The 25,397-nt window shown below is 39.5% G+C and overlaps 1 protein-coding gene across 1 annotated transcript in view; it reads right to left on the bottom strand.

Moving 5' to 3' along the window:
* Positions 1–25,397, bottom strand: part of dnah9 (dynein, axonemal, heavy chain 9) — a 157,204-nt gene that overhangs the window by 44,065 nt on the left and 87,742 nt on the right. Inside the window, exons 48-60 of the mRNA XM_067489060.1 lie at positions 21,564–21,725; positions 20,502–20,698; positions 18,453–18,615; positions 18,047–18,170; positions 16,457–16,599; positions 14,367–14,528; positions 13,874–14,107; positions 7,878–7,958; positions 6,923–7,102; positions 6,120–6,350; positions 4,870–5,064; positions 3,597–3,716; positions 243–431 (exon numbers count right to left, since the gene is read on the bottom strand). Coding sequence (XP_067345161.1) covers positions 243–431; positions 3,597–3,716; positions 4,870–5,064; positions 6,120–6,350; positions 6,923–7,102; positions 7,878–7,958; positions 13,874–14,107; positions 14,367–14,528; positions 16,457–16,599; positions 18,047–18,170; positions 18,453–18,615; positions 20,502–20,698; positions 21,564–21,725 — 2,181 coding nt within the window. The remainder of the gene's footprint in view (positions 1–242; positions 432–3,596; positions 3,717–4,869; positions 5,065–6,119; positions 6,351–6,922; positions 7,103–7,877; positions 7,959–13,873; positions 14,108–14,366; positions 14,529–16,456; positions 16,600–18,046; positions 18,171–18,452; positions 18,616–20,501; positions 20,699–21,563; positions 21,726–25,397) is intronic.

Below are 25,397 nucleotides of genomic sequence, written 5' to 3'. Positions count from 1 at the left end.
GGCGTATGCTCAGAAAAAATCACTCCAGATATAATAAGGGCATTCAAAAATACTCCTTTTCACTGATAATGTGTCTATGTCTAAGTTATTTTTCATGAAATTATTATTTAACTAATTATAAATGGTTTAATATGCAAATAGTGTTTCGTTCCAACTAATTAACTGCTGGCAACAAGACACCTTCACTTTGCTGAAAGGTCTAATGTAGCTCTTTACATTCAAGTGTAAATTTTGCCACCCACCTTCAGCTGACTAAGATAAGGCCTCCACGTGTTGTCCATAAGCTGGAGCCGGTAGCGTCTGGTAAAATATCCCAGGTAGGAGATGAAGGCAGTGATAAGGAGGACGTCCCCACACAATGTTCTCTCCTGTTTCCTAAAGTTTCCTACGGCCTCTGCCCAGCGAACATTCTCTGATGCCAGACCTCCCACCTAAAACACGAGGATAGACAAAGAGCACTGCATTACAACACCATTATCCCCACTGGGCATCATGTAGAATCAACTCCAAATTAATTTATATCTGGATTCATTGATGCACATAGTCATGGGCATAGGAGATCTCCAGACTGGCAATGCATTGCTACCTTCAAGTCCTTTTTTTATTAGCTTTTCATACCCTTAATCACCTCTTTGCTCGTGTACCAACATTTCCACTCCTTACCGCAACAATGCTCCAATTTTCCTTCAAGGATCAATAAAGCTCCCCTTAATATTGTATATCTTCTAAACTTGAGAGGCTGTACACTTTGATACAGACTTTTCAGTGTACATCCTGGAGACACTGTACACCGTAACTGCATCTGCATTGGTCTCTGTGATTGACAGTTGAGTAGCACCTGTCAACCTTTCGTTTTACCAGTCATGCCTTTGGAAAATTCTTCTGAATAATTAATTGTAATTAAATTAAATTTGCACATTACTTTATGCTCAATGATCCATAATTACTATTAAAATGAAAGTTTTTTATTTTACTTTAATTATGCTTATTTTCTAATTTAATAGAAAAAAAAATTAAAAGAAACCTCATTTACAAATGTACTCAGAGTATTTGGTGTGGCTCTTCTAACCAAGGTCAGATACATCCTGACTGCTTTAATTTTCCCTTGAGAGTCTCTTTCACACGTCCACTGGAATCCTGATTTTCTCTGGACTTTACCCAGAGGCAGAGTATGTGAGACACAAATGTTCAAGCAACCTTTATCCTGAGACCCCCTAGTGCAAAATATTAGGTATGTGAGCCTGTGCATGGATTAAGCACATTGCTCTGTTCCAAATTGTCAGGAGGGTTCAAGGCGAGCTAATCGGTGTGTTGACAATATTTCTATCAGGTGAATACTATGGGTTCTGGTGAGTTCATGGTTAATTTTTTAATGCATGGCTTCAATGTGCTGTGCGCAAAACACTTGTAGTATATTTTTTTCTATCATATCGTGCCTCCTATGTTGGAGTTTGTTATATTTTCTATTATATTTTCTATTATATTCTATATTATATTCTTTGTGTTATTATCATTATGTGAAGAATAGTAAGTCACAAGACTCACATAGTCAACTTGGTATAATGTATATATTCTATGCTACATTCCTTCTTAACTAGTTTAGCCTTGGGACAGAGCAGGATGTGCATCCTGTTCTGTACATCTTCTAATCTGTTTAGTCTAGGGCCTGTAAAGCAGGACATAAATCCTGTGTCCACATTCCTTCTTGGGTGAGAATATCTGGTTGTTCAGTAACCAGATGGTTTGACCTAAAGAGAAGTTGTATACATGAAATGTCCAATCACGTGAAGGCATACCTTTCTCTGTTCTGTCCTGTTTACAATAAAAAGAGCTTGCAAGGGGATACTCTTTGGAGTGGCTGTGTTCGGGTGAGTGCAACTGTCACTGAGACCCGCCGGCTCCCCTTGCAGCAAGTAAAAGACAAAGTCGACTTCTGTGTTAATTTCACTGTTGTAGAACTGTACTTCCTGGTGTAATCAGCGCTGTTGTGGTTATTAGAACCCAACATCCTATATGTGCTGACACTTCACTAAAATCAAGCTGAATTCCTCCTGGGAGCTGATTTGGAAACTGTCACTGTGTGTTATGTGTACAGTTCATTTGTAAAAGAGGCTTAAAACTTGTAAGGGAGTCTACCTTTTATCATCAAGCCACTTGACAGAAGTCAGCTTGAGTAAACTACATTTAATGGGGCATTTGGACTTTGTCAAACAACAAACTCAGGACACAGTACACGTTTTCCAGTTATCGCAGCATATGGATGCCAAGCTCTGATGTCCACTTCAAAGTGGCCTTGGGCAAAAAACTGGGGCTCTCCTCGGTATTCTGTGTCTTGCCTGACTAAAACTATCCACAGCATGTTTGTGATTCAGCTTCAGCTGAATGATCAAAAATGGCGGCGTATGAGAATGAATGTAAACATTTTAATCCGGTAAAATGGCTGATTGGAAAGTTTTCTGTACTGTAAACTTGCCTTACAGGCTTTGCCGTATGGTATTTGGTAATTTCTTAATAGTTCTGTGTTGGGTACCTGTGAGTGAGCGTGAGTGCTCTTTATCTGTGTGGATCTGTGTGCCTGATATATAACAGCTTTGCCTGATTGTTTGGCAAGGCAAGTTCAAAAGTCTAGTTCCCTTGGCATCCAAATCCTCAAGTCTGATCACCAAAAATAATGAGAGGGCTTAATTGAAAGTGGTGGAGAATATGACAACAGAACAACAACCTCTTGTAGAATGCAGTGAAAAAACAAGGAGATGTAGAATGTAAGGAATTACAGCCCCTTCAGTGGAGAGTATAAGGAGCCTTTTGCTCTTGGCCTCACAGATGACTTTTGCTGGATTTTTAACAAACACCGTTTCATGGCAGTAGCACATTAGAGAATGCATTGCCTTTTACATCTAGCCAGTTTACGGTTCTCCTCTGCTGCTGAAGGTATTCTACACTGTACTGTCTCACAGGGAGTATCACTGCCAGGCAGACACACCTCAAGACTGTATTGGAGAAAGTTCTTTCGCTGACCCCACATACAATTACATCAGGAGATGAAGAATTAAACATAAGAGCATCACCTGAGAATGTTTGTCCAATATGACAGCCTTCGAGAGCTTCTGCCATAAAAAAGCATTTAAACTTCCCAAATTCAGGTCTACAAGAAGTCTAGGAGATGCTCCTAAAAAGCTTCTATAAATTAAAACAATTGCTTTTTCGGTTCTGCCTACTTATGTATGAAATAAGAACATTTCAGTTTTAATTCTGAAACATTTCCAAGAAACAAGAAACAACAAAAATACTTCCTAAGAAAAAAATACTGAGTTTAAGATTAACTCTACCGCCCAATAACGTGTGCAAAAAGTGTCTAAATACTTTTTGAAAGCACACAAAGTACAGTATGTACTGTTTACCTAGGAAACAGCCACACTAACAAGCAAAGATAAAAATACTTGGTGGGTTTTGTGTGCATCAATACAAGTTTGTACACATTTGTATCTATATGAAGGAGTAGGTGGCACAGATGGGAGAGAGTGTGTGTGTGTGTGTGTGTGTGTGTTTGTGTGTCGAGCTGATGCTGTGTGTGACCCCGCTGTAGCCCTCCTCACCAGGCGGTTGGCCAGGGAAATGGTGTGTGCGGTCGATTCTGCTTCCTGTTGGCACTTTAGCTTGTCTGCTGTGGCTTTCTCAAACTTGGATGTCAGCTTGGCCAGGTTCTCATTAAGGTGCTGTTAAGGCCAGAAACAGATAAGACAGACACACACAGAAATAGAGCAAAATTGGCACTTCCTAAAATACAGCGTGGTCATTAGGAATTGTGAAAAACAGAGAACAAAGATAACTAAAGTGTACCTTTGAAACAAACTTGAGCATGTGTGAAAAGTTAGGTGAAACTTATCACTCACTTAGCTATGGATTTATTTGGCATATGGAAGCAATTAGCACAAGGACAAACAGGATTAATTGTCGAGAGGCACACAGGTTCAGTAGATTAGTTTGAGGATTGCTAATTCCCTTGGCTCCGAACCCACTCTCTGCTCAAATGATCTGACTGAGGGCTGAAAAATGACAGCGAGAAGTCATGCTGGATCTTATTAACAGTCGTCACTCTGCACTCTGCGGGGTTTGATGTAAGCAGCCGCTGTTGCCGCAGCATCCCGAGCGCTGCTCTCTGCTGGGGCTCTCTGGCACGCTAATGTACTGAATGTCAAACGCCACTGAGAAACAATTATTTGCAGCTGCTTTTATCAATAGGGTTTTTAGGTTGATGGATTTGGTTTTACATTAATGAACAGTGAAATCCTTTAATAGCACTTACAGCAGCTTTGTATTGAAGAAATACTGGTGGTAGAAATCATTACTGGCTGACTTCATGTATCAACTGTCGCAGAAGTCTTGATAAAATAATTCATATCCTGAATTTTGGCTTCAGCTTGTAGCCTCTGGTTGTTGTTTTTATTTTTATGTCTGTACCATCAAATTCTTATTTTGCTGCATATCTTCCGGGTTTGAGTTCAGGGTTAGAGCTGTTGATCCATACTGATGTTGCAGAAACATTTCATAGCCAGTTGCAGATATTTCTGGCTTTCACAAATTATTTCTCAGCCCACACTGTTTTGAACTCAAGGTATCCCACAAAATGAAGCTACATAACGCTCTTTGTTTGTTTTCAGTGCATCTTATGACAAAGAAATTACTAGAAAAGAACAGGACCTCAAAGAACAGTAATTTTGTTCTTTAATAAAATGGCAAAACAAGTTCAAAGAATAGTATATCCTCTGGATTTAACACAATGAAACTGTCTTCATTTTAAATAGATATTTGGCATCAGACAAATAACATTTTCATTTCCTGTGTACTCAGTCCGATGCAGTGACTTACATTGATCTTGCTCTTGATAGCAGCCAGCTTCTCCTGTGCAGCAGCCAGTTCTGCGTTGGCCTTACTGAGAGCCTGGCGCTTAGGCTCCACCTCACAGTAAACCTCATAGAACTTGACAATGTTTAAAACCCAGGAGCACAGACCTGCGGCTGCATACGACTTGGAGGCCACCAGATCTGGCTGGAAGTCTGGATCCTAGAGAAAAAACAAAACAGAGGAACCCACATATATGCACGAAATGAAAAACATAGATCACACACACCATTTAAACCTCTAATTCATTTACAGTGACCAGTTAAAAACACACTGTGGGCTTAAAATATCGTACTAAATTACCTTACAAACACAGCAACCACACATTTACACATGAAAAATTGAGTTAGGTCTTTCTTACATCTGTGATATTTAAAAAAAAATGTTTTGTAAGATGTAAGATATCTACACCACATTTCTTATATTCTTTTCAACTACCTTTTCCTACCTTTTTTACACAGTTTAAAAATATCCATTTCACTGTCACACCGCACAAAAAAGCCATAGTGGCATCCAAGGGCAAAGCAATTTGGCCAAAAAAGTAAACTTTTCACAAAACAGTATATTTTTCTGTATTCCGGATGAATTACAAGAGGTCAATACTAATTCAAACTAGAATAATTCATCACTACGAAGTCTGTTGTCTTTTTACATGTTGTAAACATAGAAAACAATAACACTATGAAGCATCTGCATTTTTTCAGATCCTATGAAGTCTACCATACTTCTTGCGAAGAACAATATTCTCACATTGAATTAAATGGTTTAGCAACTTATCTTACAGTTTGGTATAACAGCCTTGAAACTATAAACGCCATTACATTAAGAAATGAGTTTGTGATGCTGTATATCCCTTTTTTTATAAGCATTATGTAGCATAATGAAATAAATAGCATCATATTCCATCAAGAGTCTCTAAAAACTCAATCCATGGTGTATATTTAGACTGTGTTTTGGCTTTGTCTGCTGTCATACCTAGTATCTGCTCCACTGAACTTGATAATCAGGGCGGCTGTTAAATTTGTAATGCTTAATTAACCGGTTGATTTTCTTTGGCTGTCATTTGGATACTTGGCAGCCATAATGTGCCACTGTCATTGTAATCATGGCCCTGCTAAATTTATGACTTATTAGTTGAATTTGCTAAGCAGCAGACATGGAATGTTGTACGACGTTAGCGCAGACTTTAATGAATGAGGGCTGATTGAAATGCTCACCTGCAGGTAAGGCTGAATTGCTTTAAGGCAAGCGTCTGGGATGTTCTCTTTGTTGAAGTTTATCAGAGAGTCCAGGAAGGCATCCACTTTGGCCATCATCACCTTTGCGGCCTTCCAGCTGCGATCCTTAGGAACTTTGCCGCCAGGTGCCATCAGTACCATAACTGCAGCGGTAACGTTGGTCACCGCTGCCACTGGAGACCCGAATGACTTCAACTCGGTGAGATTGTTCTGAAGCAGGGCAGACAGAGGGAATAATGGACGAAAAATCAAAGGACCATGATTTAATTGGGTTTGAACAATTGCATATCTCTGTAGTCAGCTGGGGAAAAAGAGAAAAAGGGAAGGATTAGAATAAAGGAAGAAGAACCTGTGCTGACTTTGAGAAGACAACAGAGAATTCTAATTAGGGCATCTTTAGAGAGCTCCAAGCAGTGATTGAACTGTCAGTTTTGCTTGTTTGAACAGAGAGCACCTTTTAAATACAGAGGGTGTTTTTGAAAATCCCACAGGCTGTTCATAAACCTACAAGGGAGGCAAGGATGAAGTAAATGCCTACAGAACACAGAGAGGACATTATTTTAGCAAAGACCCAGCTAAACCCTGTGATTCAATAATCTTTTTTACAGTTCAAGGCCTGTGTGGACAGAACTTATTCCACTGAAGATGGCAAACGAAATCAAATAAAAAAGAAAAAAGGAGACAAATCATCTTAAAAAAGAAGAAAACTAAGAGCGAGAAAGAGAGAAAAGTATGATGGAGTAAATCAATAAGACACAGCAAGGGATAAGAGTGTAACTGACCTTATTTAGAGTGTTAAGGGCATCTTGAGCAGCGAGGAGAGCTGGTTCAGCCTTGGCCAAGTCCTCTTCACAGTCTCTCTGTTTGCCACTGACTACCACAGCGATCTCCGCCACCTTTTTTTCTTCTTCATCAGCCACAGCTTTCTCCTTCGACACCTTCTCAGTTTCTATTCCAACTACCTGCGGAAAGCACGCAGGGTTTGCTGCTGGACTAATGGAGCAAGTTTAACCAGTGGCTTAGTTTTCACAGCATGCACGCACTGCAAGAAACCCCCTTAGAAACTTTAGTGCCTGAACATAGTTGAGGTTAAAATCAAAACTCCAACTTGCCATACAAACATGTGTTGTCAAAGCTTTGATAATGGATACCCAGATTTCTCTTCTTTAAATAAGGCAAAGCCTTCCAGACTCACACTTTACCCATAAACTGAAATATTTATTTTTTTAATTAATTTATTTTTTGTTCTTTTGGCTTATCTCGTGAGTTCAGGTAAACAATGCGCATGTTAATTTGGCAGTTTTTACGCCGCATGCCCTTCCGCAGTGCCCAAGCTTGGGATAGGCTGTTCGGGGTTCAGTGTCTTTCCCAGAGACCCTGACCCTGTAGTGCCTTGAAGACTGCCTTAACAACTGAGCTACTGCCGCCCCAATGCATGTTTTGTATGTATTATATATATGTTTTATATTTAAGTTTGTATGTAAGTTTTTGCATGAATTGCATAAAAATCCAATCATGTTTAAGGTCATACTAATGCACAAAATTCTAAAGGGTTCATAGAATTTCAAGGTAAATTCTGTAACAAAAGATTAGGAGATTAGGAGCTTAAAAGATTAACCCCAAAGTACAGGTCCCACATAAGTGTTTTCTCACTTGCAGTAACTGCTACTGCAAGTAAGAAAATACTAGCACTTTTAGAAGTTTGCTATGTCTCCAGAAGAAGGCACATGTTCATACCCGGATTAGCTTGTCAGCATCTTCATTCTTCTGCTTGAGTTCCACTTCTTGAGCAGCCAGCTTGGCCTTGAGGTCATCAACCTATCACAGGAAGACACATGAAGGCCAAGGGGAACCGAGGAAAACTGATGGCTTTACTTTTGAAAGTATTTTTTGCAAATCTTTTCATTCTTAACATTAACACTTCAGATGCTCAATAGCTCATAGCATCTTTTGTAGTTCGTTTTTATATACACCAATCAGCCAACAATACCACTGTTGCTACCACTCTTATTACTGTCATGACAACAAGTATCAGTGTGACTACTCTGTGCAGTCTACACAGCCCAAAACACAGCAAAAACGTGCAATGTTTGAAATAGCTGATAAGTGGTTTTCACATTTTTTTTTACAAATAAATATCTGAAAAATGTGATGTGCATTTGTATTCAGCCCCCTTTACTCTGATATCACTGACTAAAATCCAGTGGAACCAATTGCTTTCGTGACGTTACCTAATTAGTAAACAGAGTCCACCTGTGTGTAATTTAATCTCAGCATAAATACAGCTGTTCTGTGACGAGGTTTGTTAGAGAACATTAGTCAACAACCAGCATCATGAAATCCAAGGAACACACCAGGACATGGATAAAGTTGTGCAGACGTTTAAAGCAGGGTTAGGTCATAAAAAATATACCAAGCTGCGAACATCTCACGGAGCAAAATGTGACAAAATTTGGAAAATTTAAAGGGGTATGAATACTTTTGCCAGGCACTGGAAAAAACTATCCACTACAAGTACCACTTAAATCTTTTACCTAAGTAAATTTTTATTTTTTATCCTTTCGGCTTATCCCGTGAGTTCAGCGTCGCCGCAGCGGATCATTGTCCACATGTTGATTTGGCACAGTTTTTACGCCGGACGCCCTTCCTGACGCAACCCTCCCCAATTTCTACCGGGCTTGGACCAGCACTGCACAGCTGGGGAAGGGATTGGGCTGTTAGGGGTTCAGTGTCTTGCCCAGGGACACTTTGACATATATAGCCAGGGCCAGGGATCGAACCACTCACCCTGTGGTTCGTGGGCGACTGCCTTTTATAACTCAAGTAAAATTAATAAGCAGATAATCCACATTTTACTTAAAGCGCAAAAATAAAAGTACTTCACAAAAAAAACTGTGCATTTTAAACTATACTGATTTTGATAAATATCTCAAAACATGTACAGAAATGAATACAAAATAAGAGTCAGAGATCACTGTTTGTAGAGGTGGAGCAGATTTTAACCACTTTATGTGCTGACAGGTGGTTAACCCAGACTGACACATGATCATTTATTAGTTAAATATTATATTATATTTATATATTTAGTTATATATAGTTTATTATCTAATCCCACTAGTTAATGTGTTCTATTTCATTTGTTTAAAAAAAAGAAGGATTGGTAAAGTCGGTTATTTTACATAAAGCTGCACATTATAAATCAAGAAAAAACTATGGCTAATCAAAGCTGTGCCACTGTTTAGGTTCAAGTGTAAGTTAGTAAAAGGAAGAATGGAAATAGAGAACAGTGGGCATAGGGCAATCTGCTAAGAGTGTTGTATTTTTGTCTCATTAAAAAGTGTCAATCACCGTGAATATCATGGACAGTTGTGAATCTGTTGCTATCATCTAATTGAATCTCAGATGGTTGTGAACTGATCATTTGTTGTTGCTGAATGTGGCATTTCTGGATTTGTAATACAATCACTGTTCAAGCAAATGACAATTTAATTGAAACCTAAACATCTTCTCAAATCTTCAAACCGACAAAGAGGATTCTGTGGCTCAGGAAAGTTGAGCAAATAAGCTTGACAAAGGGCCTAAACCTTGGTGAAAAACATTCTATGCCGTGCAGCATTGTGCCATGGACCATGTATGTGACCTTTAATCCATTACTAAAAAAAAACTCTTGTTCTGTCCAAACCGATAAAGGAACAGAAAAAGAAGAATGGCATGAATATCTGGGGAAAAAAATAAAAAGCTTTAGGATCAAGAGCTGCTATCAGCACACACAAACCCACTGAACAAGAATGGCCATAAAGAGAAATTAAAGCTGTTACAAACTCCTTCTAACTCCCCAACAAAAAAGGGCTTTGCGTTCCTGTCCGACTCCATCAAAATGTTGCACTGGGGAAATAAAAACAGATTGTTTTTGATGCTTGTCTTTTAGCTAATTAACAAAGAGAAAATCAGGCCAGAGGGAAGTTGGCCCTTTCGGGTTTCGACGATTCTGTGCAAAAGATTAGGTCGAACATTAGATGAGCACCAAGTGAGCCATCAACATGATGAATGGGGTGGGGAGGGGGGAGTGGGACGCACTGATTGGTGAGAGAGATGGGTGATATTTAATACATCTGAGCAGCATCTGAGTTCATCTGCTGCGGATGAAAATCCAGACAGGGAAACGTTTCTGTCTGCTACTGTCTTCATGAAACAGCCCACTGTCACTCCCTGCTGCTTTAATGCTGTAAATGTAAATTAGATTTTTTTTTTTTCTTAAGGCAAGATATAATTTGTTGCAACACACAGCTATACTCATTCTTCCATGTGTGAGATGGCCTATGGACTCAAACCCACATTTGAACTGAACAGAGTTTTACATTTCAGTGTTTGGCTTTCATCACTAAGTTATACTGTAGCTTCATTCATGCAACAAGGAGACATCTGGCTGTGTGTGAGTGGGGGCTTGGGTGGGGGGTGGGTGGAGATGTCTAACACGTCCAGTTGTTCTCCTTTTAAGGATAAATATTTCTCTGGTTTCCAATGCAAAGAACTGTCAAGACAAAGCAGCTTTTGGGTGGAGATTAGGTTAAAGCAGTTAAATGTTACACCACACTGCTAAGTTTCTGACTGAGGTACTGATACTTCTTTCTTTCATACTACTATTAATACTACTACTACTATTTAATACTACTGCCTACCACTACTGTTATTACAGCTGCTGACAACTAATATTTATACTGTACTTCTACTACACCACAAGTATTACAGCTGCTGACCACTACTATTCCGGTACTACAACTGCCTATTACTACTACTATAACTGTACTACTACTACTACTAACACTATTGCTACAACTGCCAGCCAGTAGAAATACCGTTCTACAACTGTCTACTACTACTATAATTGTTACTGCCTACTCGTAGGGTTTTTCCTAGGATATAAAGTCTTAAGCTCAGCAACTAAGTGTGTGTTTTATGGATCACGTTAAGCCAAACAGAAGTAAAAAGGACTTTAGGCAAATCACAGTTACAACAACAGTTAAATGGTTATGTGTTGCCACAAAAATACAAAAAGCAACAGGAGAATGACCCAACACAAATTTGGAAAAATGATTGTGTCAACAAGCTAATAAAGCAGCTGATCAGATATTTCATCTCAATATTTCTTCTCTTCTTGTCGAAGTATATTAAAGCAACACTGCATACTACAATAGGATATAGTACAATACAATATGATTTTATTATTAGTTATCACTGATATTTATAAGGCATCTGAGAGTCACTCCATCATAAACAAATTACACACAAAGAAATACTAAAACTATAACTTATGTAATGGTTTTATGTCTTTAATCTTATTTAGTGGATTATATCCATTACTGGCAGTACTACTGTTACTACTGCAACTAACACTGTTTTTGCTACTTTTAACCACTATTAATAATAGATTTATTAATACTAAAACAAAAACTGCTAGCACTACAACAAAGACTACTACTACTGGTACAACCATAGCTACTACTACCACATAAAAAACTATACTACATGTGTATGTGTGCCTCAACATCAGTTTATTAAAAGATGAGTGGGTGAGTGCTTTGGTGTGCACGCACGCACACGCACACACAAACACACACACACTCACCACTTCTGAAGACTAAAGCAGCCAAAGTTAGGACACTACCTTTACAAAATTGAAGAGGAAAAATCCCATGGAACTAATGTGTTCTGTGGGGAACAGATGACTCATCTCAGCATCTCTTACCGTCTACCCTAACACACACAGAAGCTTACACACACACACACACATAGATCCCTTGCTTTATCCCTCCTGGCCTTTGTTTATCATGGTTGTAGGAGCCCCTCTTACTCTTGTACAGTATTGTAAATATTGCAGTACAGTAGTGCAGCCATCAGTGTCGATGGTGCAATAATGGTGGTTTATCGCTGAGGAGGGTGAAGGCTCCCTACAGTAAATGGGCAGCAGGAAGCCCAAACACAGGACACTATGTGGCTTTCATCTTTCACCTATATTGAAAGGCTGTTTATGCATGTGTGTGATTTTGTGCGGGTGGTTGTGTGTGGGTACGTTTATGCAAAACAGTAGAGAAGCATGGTAAGAGTGAAACCGTGTGTGTCTGTGTGGGATTTTACATGCATTCGCACAGTGTAGTAGTCCTATTATAATTAAAGCTGCTTCACACACACACACACACACACACAGACCTTGTGATGCATTATTCATATAGCTCTTTTCTGCAAAGATGTGGAGATGGTAAACATTTGAACAAATGGATCCAGGTGTAGATATTAAAAATTGAAACATGAACTGATGCAAATAAACATTTCAACAAATGGAAAGCATACGAAGTCAACTGGGCGTTTTTCTGCCCATCATATAGCACAGGGAGGATAACTGGCTGCATATGTCATTAGAAAGCTGTGGACGTGCTGGCAGGTATAATAATCCACCACTACATTATTACAAGTTACTATAACAATTATACTACTGCTGCTATCATCATTGGTATTAACAATTATTAGTACTAATGCTACCATGCTTGGCTTCTCCCTCATTCATTCAATCTAGGTTCTTCTAAAATGAATCTACTGGTACTATTGTAGTGTTAGTACTCTTATAATGTCAGTACCGATTCTATTCCTGCTACTACCACTGCTATAACACAAGAAGAATTGCACTACAATACTAGGCAGCTGTCGAGCTAATCGTATTAATACTATTATTATTATTATTATTACAAGTACTACTAAAAGTTTTACTGTAGGTCCTGATTGAGAACTACAAATTGACCTGAATAACCTAATCACAGGATATTACATACAGTACCATTAACTGAAGGACTAAGTGCAAAGATTGTACACAAAGACTCGGTCCACTCCGATCTTCTTTTGTTGCTTAGTATCAGTTTAAGCCATTGCAATAATGTTAGTTATTGACAGCTGATCTGACCTGCTGACGCCAGCAACAATCAGCTTAAACTAAAACTAAACATCTCCTTTATTTAGCCAATATTAAACTAAGAAGATAACCAGAAGCCCACAAATCATTTACCTTCACATACTAAAGTAAGATAAAGATCGTCAATTAACCATTATTTAACATATTTGCTTGTACATTGCTCGCACGCTTCTCTTGATAGGAAGTTGACTCCTACTTCCTACAGATTTATTTGTCTAAAACAAAATGACACTAGCGCACACTTCATTGTAGAGAGTCATTTTTTTTCCAAAAGCATGACTAATGTGACATTAAGTAACATCCACTTCCCATCATCAATAAGGACCAACAGAAGTAAAAGATAGAAGCAAAAGAAAACTTTATGTTGCATTAATATAAAATAATACAGTAAAAATTATATAATTATATTTATAATTATAAATTCTAAAAAAACAAAACAATTTATAAAATAAAAAAAAGAACATTTAAATACTAGCTGACACCTGCTATAAGAATGTCAATGCTGCAGTAATGTTCAACCTTAGTTATTGCCACTGCTTTTAATTCTCATTATATCAGCTGCTGTTTACCAGGTCAAGGTGGAATTTTTAGGTTCACTTCAATAATCTATGTGCAAACACCATCTGCTGGTGAAGATTATAATGTATGATAAAGGTTACAGGCAAGACGCTGTGTATGATACTGTTTGATGCTAAAACTGTGGAATATTTTAGCATGAACCCTACGGATAATGCATCACATGAACTTGTACATAGCTGCTTCTAGACTGTACCTGAGCAGAGGTGCTGTTGAGCTTCTGCAGGCCATTCTCCAGCCGCTCCATCTTGATGGAGAGGTCTTTACTCTTCTGTCCCAGCAGACTGCGATAGAGCTTGATCTGCTCCAGGAAAGACTTGGGCGTGGTGTAGTTGTAGCGCCGCTCGTTGGCCAGGTAATCCTTGGATGTCTGATTGACGCTCTTGTGCACGTAAGCCATGAATTTACTGACTGACTCCTTCACTTGAGGCTGCAAGAATTACACAGAGAGAAGAGCAGGTTACTTTACATTAAAAATAGATGACCATGCAGATTTAGCTGAAGAGTAATACTTCCTAAGGCTCAGGCTCTGAATTTAATTTTCAGAGCCTCTGGTCTGCTTAAAATTAATATCACATTTTGTTGTGTCACGGTGCCTGACATTTGAAATTATATTTTCAGAGTGTGAACATAATTTTTGTGGGTGGCTTCGTCCCCATGTGTGTATTTAAAGTATGAGCTGTTCTCACTTCAATGTTCTCCACCTCCTGGAGGAACCTGAAGCTGACTGACTCCAGCGCCTCCTGTGGCCACTCGTGGAACCAGTCGATCGATGTGCAGTTCACCACTGCAGGGAACTTCCTGCTGCGAACCCTCAGTTTACTACCCACTGGAGAGAAACACAGAGCCACCTGCAATACAGGCACATTCAATGACAAACACACACGGCAAGGTCAAAGTGAACTGAGCAAGTCTGATTCTGCAGCTAGATCCCAGTGAATTTCTTTTCTCTGTTAGTACAACTAATATCACAGTTAGACTGTGAAAAGAGAGCCAGGGAATTCCTGCTCTGATTAGCACTTGTTCGCGGTCAAGAGGAAGAATGAAAAACTGAAATAAATATTTTGCAGCTACATCATTAAGCAATAAAGGCCTCTGGCAAACGTGTGAATTAAGAAGAGTGTGTTGGGCACTGGAGTATGTCAGACTGATTTCCACTTTCAGAGACAGCTGGCTTGTTGAGAAGCTCAGCCAGATGTTCGATACCACCACACTGAAGAAACAAACATGCACAAGACACACCCAGAAACATTGCAGTGGATAGTCAACTGTGGAGATGGAAATAGCTGCAGACTTATTTTACATTGTCTGTTACATTTGTTTTAAACACTGAAGCTGCATCAGGCATTTTTCATCTGAAAGAACATTATATTTCATGTCTTAAATGCGGTTTTAGAAGATATGGTTCAGCATAAATTCACAATCATGTTAAGCTTGTTAATATGAAGGTATGTGCAGTGCCTGTATATTGTAATGTTTTATTATTTTACTTCTTTTGAACATTAATTGATGGTTGATTTCAAGTGAAAACAGACTGTAATTAATGTGAAATAAGTGATTGCATACGTAAAACCCCTTTTAAGTCAGTATCGTTTAGATGCACCTTTGGCTGTATGCATTGTGTCTTTGTCTTGACAGAAAATAAATCTGTCAATTCTCAGTTTTAGTCTGATCAAACGAATATTGAGAAAAAGAACCTTCTTCCAGCTGGAGAAGGTTTTTATTTTGTGTTGTCAATATGGTGATGCTCTTTTCCTAATTTGCGTGTGTTTTTTTCTCGAGTCGGCTGCTGAGTTCTCAGGGCCACCATACCTGTAGGTATGTGTAGTGAAGACCCCTTTCAATATTTATATCTACTGTATTTACATATTACAGTGGGTGCAGCCTTAATTTCAGGCTGACTGAAAAGAGAACACTATGCAGCTAGATCTCCTGGACATGTGGAAAATGTAGAAAGACAGATGTGGCAGATGTATTATTATCATTTCTATTTTCCATCCCAGCAATCGTCTCACACCCTTTCAAAGTCAGCTCAAGACCAAATGTGAAGTCCAAAATCATTTTCTGCTAAGGTTGTGACAGTAATAAAGAATTAATACTGCTAATTTTTAAAACCTTTCGAAAACTGAGTTACATGCAGACACACACCCTCGGCTAATGTCATTCTGATTACAACAACTGCCTCTTTCCATTCACATTTTTCTTTACCAATTTTTTACAATTCAACCCATGGGTGTGGCCTCATTTATTCACTCTCCAACCCAAGGGAGACCTGAGCTAAGAGCGAGGCGATAGAGGAGGATGTGGGCGGTGATGGGGTCCACACTGTAACAATGACAGGAGACCCCTGGAATACTTGTCTTCCCAGAGGAAAACAAAGAGGCTACATGTTATTTATGAAATTATCTGCAGAAAACAGCAGCTCACAATGGTGATTTATAACAAAGTCATATTCAAGTTCACCCAAAAATGTCTGGAGAGAAAACTGTTTGGGGCTGAGGCTTCATAATAAAGCCAGAAGTTTATCCAAGTATGAGGGCTGTTTCGTTCTGGAATTGTAAATTAATATTGTGAGGCAGCATGCTTTTGCTATATAAAGAGGGGATGAAGATCAAATACTGATGCAGTTCTATGGAAAAGATTAATAGCAAACATTCCCCCAAAGGAGAGACTCTGAGAACAACTTTCCGTGGATGATTAGTAGTTCACAGTAAATTCACAGTAACAAAGAACACACAGCTCTTTGTCGTGTCCTTGTCTGAATGTCGAGCTGGTTCACCTTGAGTTGCCTGCGAACACGGTCGATAAAGAATTTCCAGCAGTTTTCCCTCGTATCTATCATTCCCGATGCACGGACCTCTGGCCTTACGCTGCCAATGATGCTCTCCACCTCATCATCTGGGAATAGGTCAGGAATCTCTCCTTGAATGAATAAAATGATCCATGTTACCAATGGGAAGACCACCAAGGCTGAAGAAAGCAGACTGTTGGAATCTGAACTTGTGTGAGAGAATGCTCTTTAGTTGAACTTTCTTTTGTTAGGATCTGAGCTGACACTGAAACTCTTACATCACATTTAGGTATTTTATTAGAGTGAGGGGAAGCGGGAGTTTCTACAGAGAACTTATGCTAATGCAGTGATTTGTTGTAAGTCACAACCTCACAGGAGCAAAGATGTGGATTGTGGAAAGAGTGTGGAAATTCCCAGTGCCACCACAGGGGCACCTGTTTTCAAAGACTGCTGTAATATGCACTTCTCTGTAATAAATGCACCTTTATACTGTATATAGGTGATGGTGACCTACTAATTTCAGGTTAAAATTGTGAAATGAAATATGTGTTGCTACAACTCTAAAATTAATTAAATGTTTTTGTGTTACATGCTAAAATGTCCGAAGTTAACGCACGGATTTAGTAATATCACTTACAAAGCAATTACGATTTAATCATTAGCTAACATTAGCCAGCATAACCCTTGAGGGTATTGAACTAATAAGAAAGTGGTTAGTTCAAATTCTTAAGCATGAGCACTAGACTTCGAATCCAATCAACTCTGCTCCACCCAGCCCTATGTATCTCTCCTTGCTCTGCTATGTTCTTCTACCATCCGCTACACTCCAACATGCTCTGCACAGGCCTTTAGCAAAGCCATTTACTAAAAAGCAGAAATTATTTACAGTCTCTGGTTGGTAAGAAAGATAAAGCCTCGCTCAATAACGTTTTGATGTAAATATCTCAGGACTGCTGCAAGTGATGTTTAGTGAGTCTGAATTCACAGAAGCCATCGACAGCAGTGATTGTTGCAGACATGTATATGAATGGTGCCTCCCTTTGTTTTCCATGTATTAAAGCGTTTCTTCTTGTGGAAAAAACAACAACTAAGTTTAATACCATACATGTACATGTATGCAAACTAGAGCCATAGAAAGCAAGATAAAAATCTGTGAAGTTGCCCTTAAAGATTACAACTTGTTTTATTAGAATATTCTTACGTTTGAAAATGATAGTGTTTCAAAGTTGTTGATATATGTACGAATCTATTGACATATATTGACGTATCTCCATCATCGGCTGCACTATGGAAATTATATAGTACATTTATTGTTTGCATACTAACTACCAAATGATTGCACACATTAGTACTAAATAAATTATGTTATATTCATATTTCATAATGTGACGTGTTACAACTTTCAAATGAAGAATATACATCTAGATTTGATTCTTTCCCTTGCATGCAATCATTTACAGGGAGGGTTTGCAGTTAATGACTAATGCTGTAGAAATGGCACCTGAGTCATTTATTGCTGGGGAGAAATAAAAACATTCCTCTCTCGCAAAACATGGTAAACAGTAGCGTTAGCGTTACCCGACGCCAGGAGATCGTTGACCAGAACCAGGAACTTCTCGTCGGACACTTGTGCATCAGTCATTAGGAGCACGGTGCCAATATTCTTCACGCCAGCTTTGATGTAGAGGGATGCCAGGTCACTCTGGGTGACAGGAAGACAGGGACAGGAAGACGTGGGGCGGCAGAAGGACACATAACACAATAGCACCCTGAAATGCCTAGAGACTTGTTATTTTGCAGTGTGGGATGCCTGACCTTAATCACTAGATGGATACAGTGTGGATTACTAGTACTGTGTGACCATACTGCTGGAGTTATGCCTCAAATCCGTGCATCAGGGCAGTGCGCATGTAATAAACTTTACTTATTGTGAAACTAACTGTCCAGTTCAGATTGATGTTTTGTGGTGTAATCCTCCACACACCTTTAGGTCAGCGATACCATAGCTTTTTTTCAAGGTGATTTGGAAAACCTCCAGATTTGAGATGAAGGCAGCCAATCGTGTCAGACTCTGTTTGCCACTGCCGCCCACTCCGACAAGCAGAGCATTACCCCGAGGAGATTCCAGGATTCGGTTTATACGGCAGCTACATGTAAAAGTGAAGACGGATGGGGGAGGGCGGAGGAGTGGAAAAGTGAGATAAAAGGCAGAGGGAGACAAGGTGGATAAAGGCAAGCTGACTCATAAGACAAACTGCATAAGACAGACAGGTCACTTCTGACTCCTTCTGATGCTCTTTCAAACTGCTTGTCACCACCATCTTCAGAAGCACCAAAATGAAATGTTTTAAACATAAAACTAAATTATACTGTGCTCTTGAGAACCTTTATGCCTTAATTAAAACCAGATCAATGTTCCTCTTGTCCCTTTATTTTAAGCAGATAAAACTATTTCCTTTTCATTAGTTCATTTGATGGTGCTGCCAGAAGGAATACATCTACACATTTTAGCTGAAGTTGCTTCCATTGTTTGCATTTCAGATTTCCACTTTTCTCTCGTCCTTTTCAGCTGTTTTTGTCCCTCTCAACTCTTTTAGTGCTTAAACATGCACTGGCATTTGAATTGATTCCATGATTTAGACACTAGGTCAGCTACTTTCATTTCTCACATTTGAGCTGAGTTTAACTGCTTATAGGTTTGCACTCTTTGTTTAATTTTTAACAGTTCAGCTGCTTCCACTTAAAGTGCACTTCAGCTCCAACTTCCGTTGGTTTTACTGCTTACAGTTCAACTAAGTTAACTTTCACATCATACTTTGAAAGCACACTTCACATATTTCACCAAGGATGCAGCTGCTTTTAGTGCATACCTGCCAATTTACATTTCAGTTTGTTCATCAGCTGGCACTGATATTCCTGCTAATGGATTAACTGCTTTCAGGCTTTCTGTCAAAATTTTTAATTATACTAGTTTAAGTACATCAACTTAATTCAGGTTGCATACAGTTTGATGTAACTCCTATATTTCATATTCACAAAATGAACTCTTTTTGCACCGTCCATTCTAATGTTAGTGAGCACACTTCTATTTCCTTGAGGATATGTAGCCTATAGGTAAACCGGTCATCACTGATCATGTTTGCCATTAAGTGGTGAAAGTGTTACTTTATCGGCCTGATTATTGCTCTGAATGCTTACACTAATTTGAGCACCAATTAGAGAAAAGGACAGACTTTTTCAATGCAACAATGGTAATAGTGTTTTACTGCATAATTTGGAGATTTAAAAACCATAAAACAACAAAATATGATCCGCTATAGTCCGTTTTTGTTTTTTAAACATCAAGCACATAGTCATGCAAAATGCACGGACTTTATCTGGTACCATCCTTCACTTATTGCCCTCCTCATTAAGAAAAGTACTACTTCAACAAAGCACAAGCACATTTTCTACGTTTTTTAATATTCAATATTAACCTCGCCAGCTAGCTTGCAACTTTTAGCCTCACAATTACTCTGTTGCCCGGACATAGATAATTAAAAACTGGTCACAAAAAAGACATTTATTAGAGATTATTTGAGATTACTTACAGGGGCAAATTTGATATGTTTTTATATGGATAGTGTTCATGGGAGTGAGTCAAAAAAAAATGTGTGTTCATGATAATGAAGAAATATATCATCCTTTTTAGTACAATATATTGTTTGTCATGGTCTTTTCATAGGATTTTAAATTAAATAATCTAAAAAATAAACTTTCTAACAGATGATCCAAAGGTCAATCTTCCCAAATATGGTGCTTTATTTGACTGACACAAACAGCAGGATGTTCCAGCCTAAACTGTTTCTTTTTTTACTTTTTGTACGATGTCACAATGGTTTACAGATTTGTCTGTATCTGCTTCTGACAGACTACAAAATGAAACTGTAATCCTCAAATACCTGGAACACCAGTGGATTTTCTTGACAGACAATAAAACATTTTCTAAAACATGTCCCCACACATTCCCTTAGGTTCCAAAACTTCCACTCACATATGAGCCATGGCATCCTCAAACAGTACCAGGTTTATGGTGGCGTTGACCTCATTGTAGCTGTCCAGCACCTCCAGCAGGGTGTTATGGAGGCTGCTCCAGGACTCTGCAGTCATGTACTTGGCCTCCCCAAGCCCACAGGCAAAGTGGCAGTACAGGTTCATCTCCCTGGTCTGCTCCAGAGTCTCCTCCATGTCCTCAGGGAGGGACACATACACACATATTGCAGCGGTAAACAAACAAACCCACACACTACCCCTGTCAGCACTACATTAGTGTTAAGCTTAAACAGTCTGGACAGGGACACAGCTGAATATCACAGCTGCAAAGAGGGTGACCTAGTTCATTTTCACCCTGGCAACTGTCGGCTTCGAAAATTTCACTAGGGAGATTTTGTGTGCTTGTTCCTGTTGCTAACTTCAACTGTGATGAAGGAGGAAAACTGAACAAATTCACATCTATCTTATGGTTCTGTACAGTCTTCATTTTCATAGCATCAAGAGCACTTTCCTGCCGTGCAACAGCCTCTAAAGGATTTCTTGTTTGCATGTAAAAATAGCAAGAAAACATGGTGAATATTGCTCTGTGGCACAGGGGCAAATTGTCATAGGTTTACTGAAGGTGCCAGCTCTGAATAATACATTCTGGAGTGGGTAGAATTTTTCTTTCTCTTTCTGTGGGTGTGTATTCACATACTGTATACTTGTCAGGTCCTTCACTGTGCCATGACTAGTATGCATGAGCTAAACAGCATAGTGAGGAGAGCAGTGGACAGAAAACCATTAAAATGTTTTCCAATTTGCCAAACTGACAGTGCAGACCCTGACAGCCAGACCCCCGCACCACACTGATTAATATTCTCTCCAACCCCATCCTCACCCTCTGTCCACTCTCTCTGCCCCGACGTTCCTCTTTTCGCCTCTCCTCATCCTACTCCAACTGATGTTCAGGTCCAGACACAGAGCAGGCGGCCTAATGATTTCCCCCACCTCCGCTCGTTCCCTCCTATCCTCCAGCCTCCAGTTCCTCTCTTCCTCTGCTGAACTTTGTAAAAACTCTCACCTCGTAAAGTTTTTTCACTGTGTCCGCCTGCAGTTTATCGAAGGCCTGGAAGTCCTGCTCCTCCAACAGCTTGTCTCTGTACACCCGGCAGGACTCATGTAGGTAGATTTTCAACAGGTCCTGAGGGGTTTTTAGACACTCGCCAGTACAGAAGAGAATGCCCTGGGCAGAGAGGGGGGAAAGGCAGGCTTACAGTGTAACAGAGTGGCCAAGATCTTATTAGGTGTGTCAGAGAAGCTCAGAAAATAATGGCAGCAATTTTTCTTTTATTTTCACTCAAGTATTGCTGCATGTAGAGCAACTTTTGTGGGCAGGTGTTAAGATTGAAATAATGAGTTATGAAAAACTAAGGATGGAGTCTGTAAAGTTTTCTGCATTTTAAACAAACACAAAATTTTATTATTGTTACATTTCTGTGACTTTTACGTTATATATACTGCCCCACAAAATTTCTACTTTGAGATCAAACAGTTTTTGAAATGAAATAGTTTTCATCATGTACTGTACACAATATGAAGGAACTACATGAGAAATGATGGCAAGCTATAAGCTATCAGTAAACAATAGACTGACTGTGAAAGTTCTACAGTAAAGTCTGTGTGTCTGTGTTAATTGGCAACATTAACAACACTAACAACTACATTAAATGTTTCAAAGTTATGAAAAACAGAGCCCTTGAAAAAAAATCTTTAACCATTGACTTGACCTGTGTTCGCTGCAAGAATCAGTACGTTAGTCATTAAATTACCAAACAAAGTAAAACATAAAGTTACGTAAATTCTAAATTAAATACCATAATGAATTAATTTAAAAATGTTCAGTTTCCAGAGCTCAGGAGACCAAGCCAGGGTTTATCAGTCCGTGCACCCAAGAAACAATGAGCCATGGGTCTGCCCTCCTTAACCAAAGTCACCTGGAGGCTTTCTCAGCATCTTCAATGTGTCACCAGTTATCCTAAGCCTGTTCCCTGCCACGCATAAAAACCCTGACAGCCAATTTCAATAAGATCCCACTGAGGCCACCAGCCTTGTCTCCTACTGTTCCACCGGCCCCTGGTACTTGCTTACACTCAATGTCCTCATCCATACACTTTTCCCAGGGCGCTGTTAGCTCCCACTTGATCAAACTTGATGTTTCCTGAAAAGATAACTACTTTATGACTGGGAAAGTGAAGTTGATGTTAATGCGGAATGAGAACGTCAGGTGTCAGAAGCTGTGCTGAGGAGCAAAGCTTTTGACTCCAGCCAGTATTAATGGATTATTGGCATCCCAAGACAGGAGGCAACGATTTGTGCCAATACAGTGTTAAGTGGAGGTGCAACTTCAAATTGAGATAATCAAAGTCATCTCCTAGGGACCATTTATATCTTTATCATATTGTTTGGTAATCTCTCCAGTATTTATTATTTTTTCATGGGAAATATCAGGATTTAGACCATGAATGGCCAGATGAAATTTTATGGGAATCCATTTGGTGTTTTTGAAATATTTCAGTCTGGACCAAAGTGGGAATCTTGTTGACCAACAGGCTAAGCAACACTGGCGTCCATAAAGACACAGAGCTAGCAAGGCACAAACTAGACCAGAACAAAAAAAATCTGTAAAGGAAAATCTGTGAAGAAAATCATAACAATGAGCAGATGACTGTTTATCTGATGATTAATGTGTTTCTAAAGGAGGCCGCTATGACGTATCGGCTTTCCCACAGAGCCATTCATGATGCAGCCAGGCAGAACTTTGTGCAATCTACATTCCTCATATAACAGGTGTTGCATAGATTGAGGAAGAGAACGGGGAGGTGCGCAGGCACTGTTTGTTCCCCTTTGCGCACTGTCACTCAGGAGGCAGAGGTGAACAGATGTTGTGTGTTTCCAGCCCCAGAACTTATACTAATCAACAGAATCATCTCCGGAGGTAAAGCCAGCTGAATCTGATCTGCCTTCATTTCTGAGCCCACTGGATGTGACAATTGGCTGTTAAATCCACTGTGTAATGGTGCAGATGGGTGGTGCTTAGTGTGTTTATGTTTATTTGCATGGTTGTGTGTACTGAATATTCAAACTCAACTAGAATTACTGCCACCTCTCTAAATCTACAAAAGTCAAGATTTTACACGAGTATGTGTGAATGATCTAATGCTTTGACTGTTAATAGATCTGTCTTTTTCTCATCCCTTCCACTGCTCAGTGGTGTAAGTCATGACACCCGGTATTTTATTTTGTGTAAAAATGTGCCCGAACAAAACAAAACACCATATGGTTACTCTATTCAGAAGTAATACTCACGCCTTGGCTGTTCCTTATGCCAATCGATCAAGATACATAAATAAATAAAAGCCCTAACAAACTAAGCAGGAAAGAGAACTTTGTACTTCTTCTATCCAGCTGACTACCTCATCCTCTCCCTGTCCCTGATTTTTCATTGCTTTGTTCAGAGGGATTAGAGAGTTCTGGATGTCGGCATGTATGTGTCTATCTGTCTGTCTGTTGGGATGTCTGCAGTGGGCCCACTTTCCTTATAGCCTGACAGCTGCTCTGAGCTGCAAACAACACTCCCTCTCACTAACAAATGCACCCAGCTGACTATCCATGGAACATCATACAGACATATTGCGCAGTCGGTACAGTTCGGCATCAGAGTCTCTTTGCACCATGAGTTCCATGTACTCTCTGTTTCCCCTCGCCTCTGTCCCCCACTTCCACTCCTTCCATCTTTCCACTATCTTCCTCCTTGCCTCTTGAGTTTCAAGGAGCTCATTTAGGCTGACGTGAGGAAGACAGGCCAGCAGATACGCCTGCCGGTTATGGCAGAGAACGAACACTGGCAAACAGAGCTCTTTGACAACACTCCCAGCGGTGCCAAAATGTTTGTTATACCCTAGTAGTACATTAGTGGATACTGTACTTCCTTTAAAATACACCTAAATTAACATTCATTGGGCATAATGACTGCTCCAATACTTAGAGAAAGTAAAAATATAGCTGTATAAAGTATGAAAGAAGAAGGCAGGGTACTAAGAGAAGGTAAGTAAATGGTAAGGGACGAAGTGTAAAAAGAAGGAGATGGACGATGGAAAAGACAGAGAATTTGCTGACATTAACTCCTACTTAGTATTCAACAAAAACATCCTAACCGGGGAATTTTGTCAGCAAATAACATTAACAAAACTCTCATACAAATGCAACCTTGAGCACTGTCTGGACCTGCTTCTTTTGTCACATTTAAAAACACCTTTACAAGGGGAGTGTTGCAAGCTTACAGGGTCTCTGAGCTCATCTTTCTGGCTCATTAGAGTTGATCATAATGAGACGGTTGCCTTTGGCTACATCACCAAGTTCTAAACTTAAAAAAAAAAAAAAAAAAAAAAAAAAAAAAAAAAAAAAAGAGAGAGAATCACAAAAAGTCTCCCAATTATTTCCGCTGAGGCGAACATCTGAAACGTCAAGCCAGAAAACAGGGTGACAACCATTTAGGCCTTATGCTCAAAATTAGAGGACGCGTTTCTACTGTCACATCAAATACTTTGACACTTGAACTGAAGGTGCAAAAGCACAGAGGTAAGGTGAAGCAATCACAGCTGAGGTAGGGCTGCGAGCATCAAGGCTGCTCACCTCCTCCCGCCTGTTAAGGTGTTAGAGCCGAGAGCTGAATAAGTTAGGCAGAAAAAAAAAAAAACTTCAAACAAGCTCCAGGAGTCCCTCTCTGGTTTTCTTCCATTCTGTATGGGTCCACAGAGGAACAACGAGAAAGATTTGACACTGTTTCCTCTGTGTGGTTACTGGACATCCAGCCACGCTGTGTAGACCATTAAAAAAAGAAAAAAGACTTCTACAA

Source organism: Channa argus, chromosome 20 (assembly GCF_033026475.1).
Source record: "Channa argus isolate prfri chromosome 20, Channa argus male v1.0, whole genome shotgun sequence".
Classification (NCBI taxonomy): domain Eukaryota; kingdom Metazoa; phylum Chordata; class Actinopteri; order Anabantiformes; family Channidae; genus Channa; species Channa argus.
This window is presented reverse-complemented; position numbering and strand designations above follow the sequence as displayed.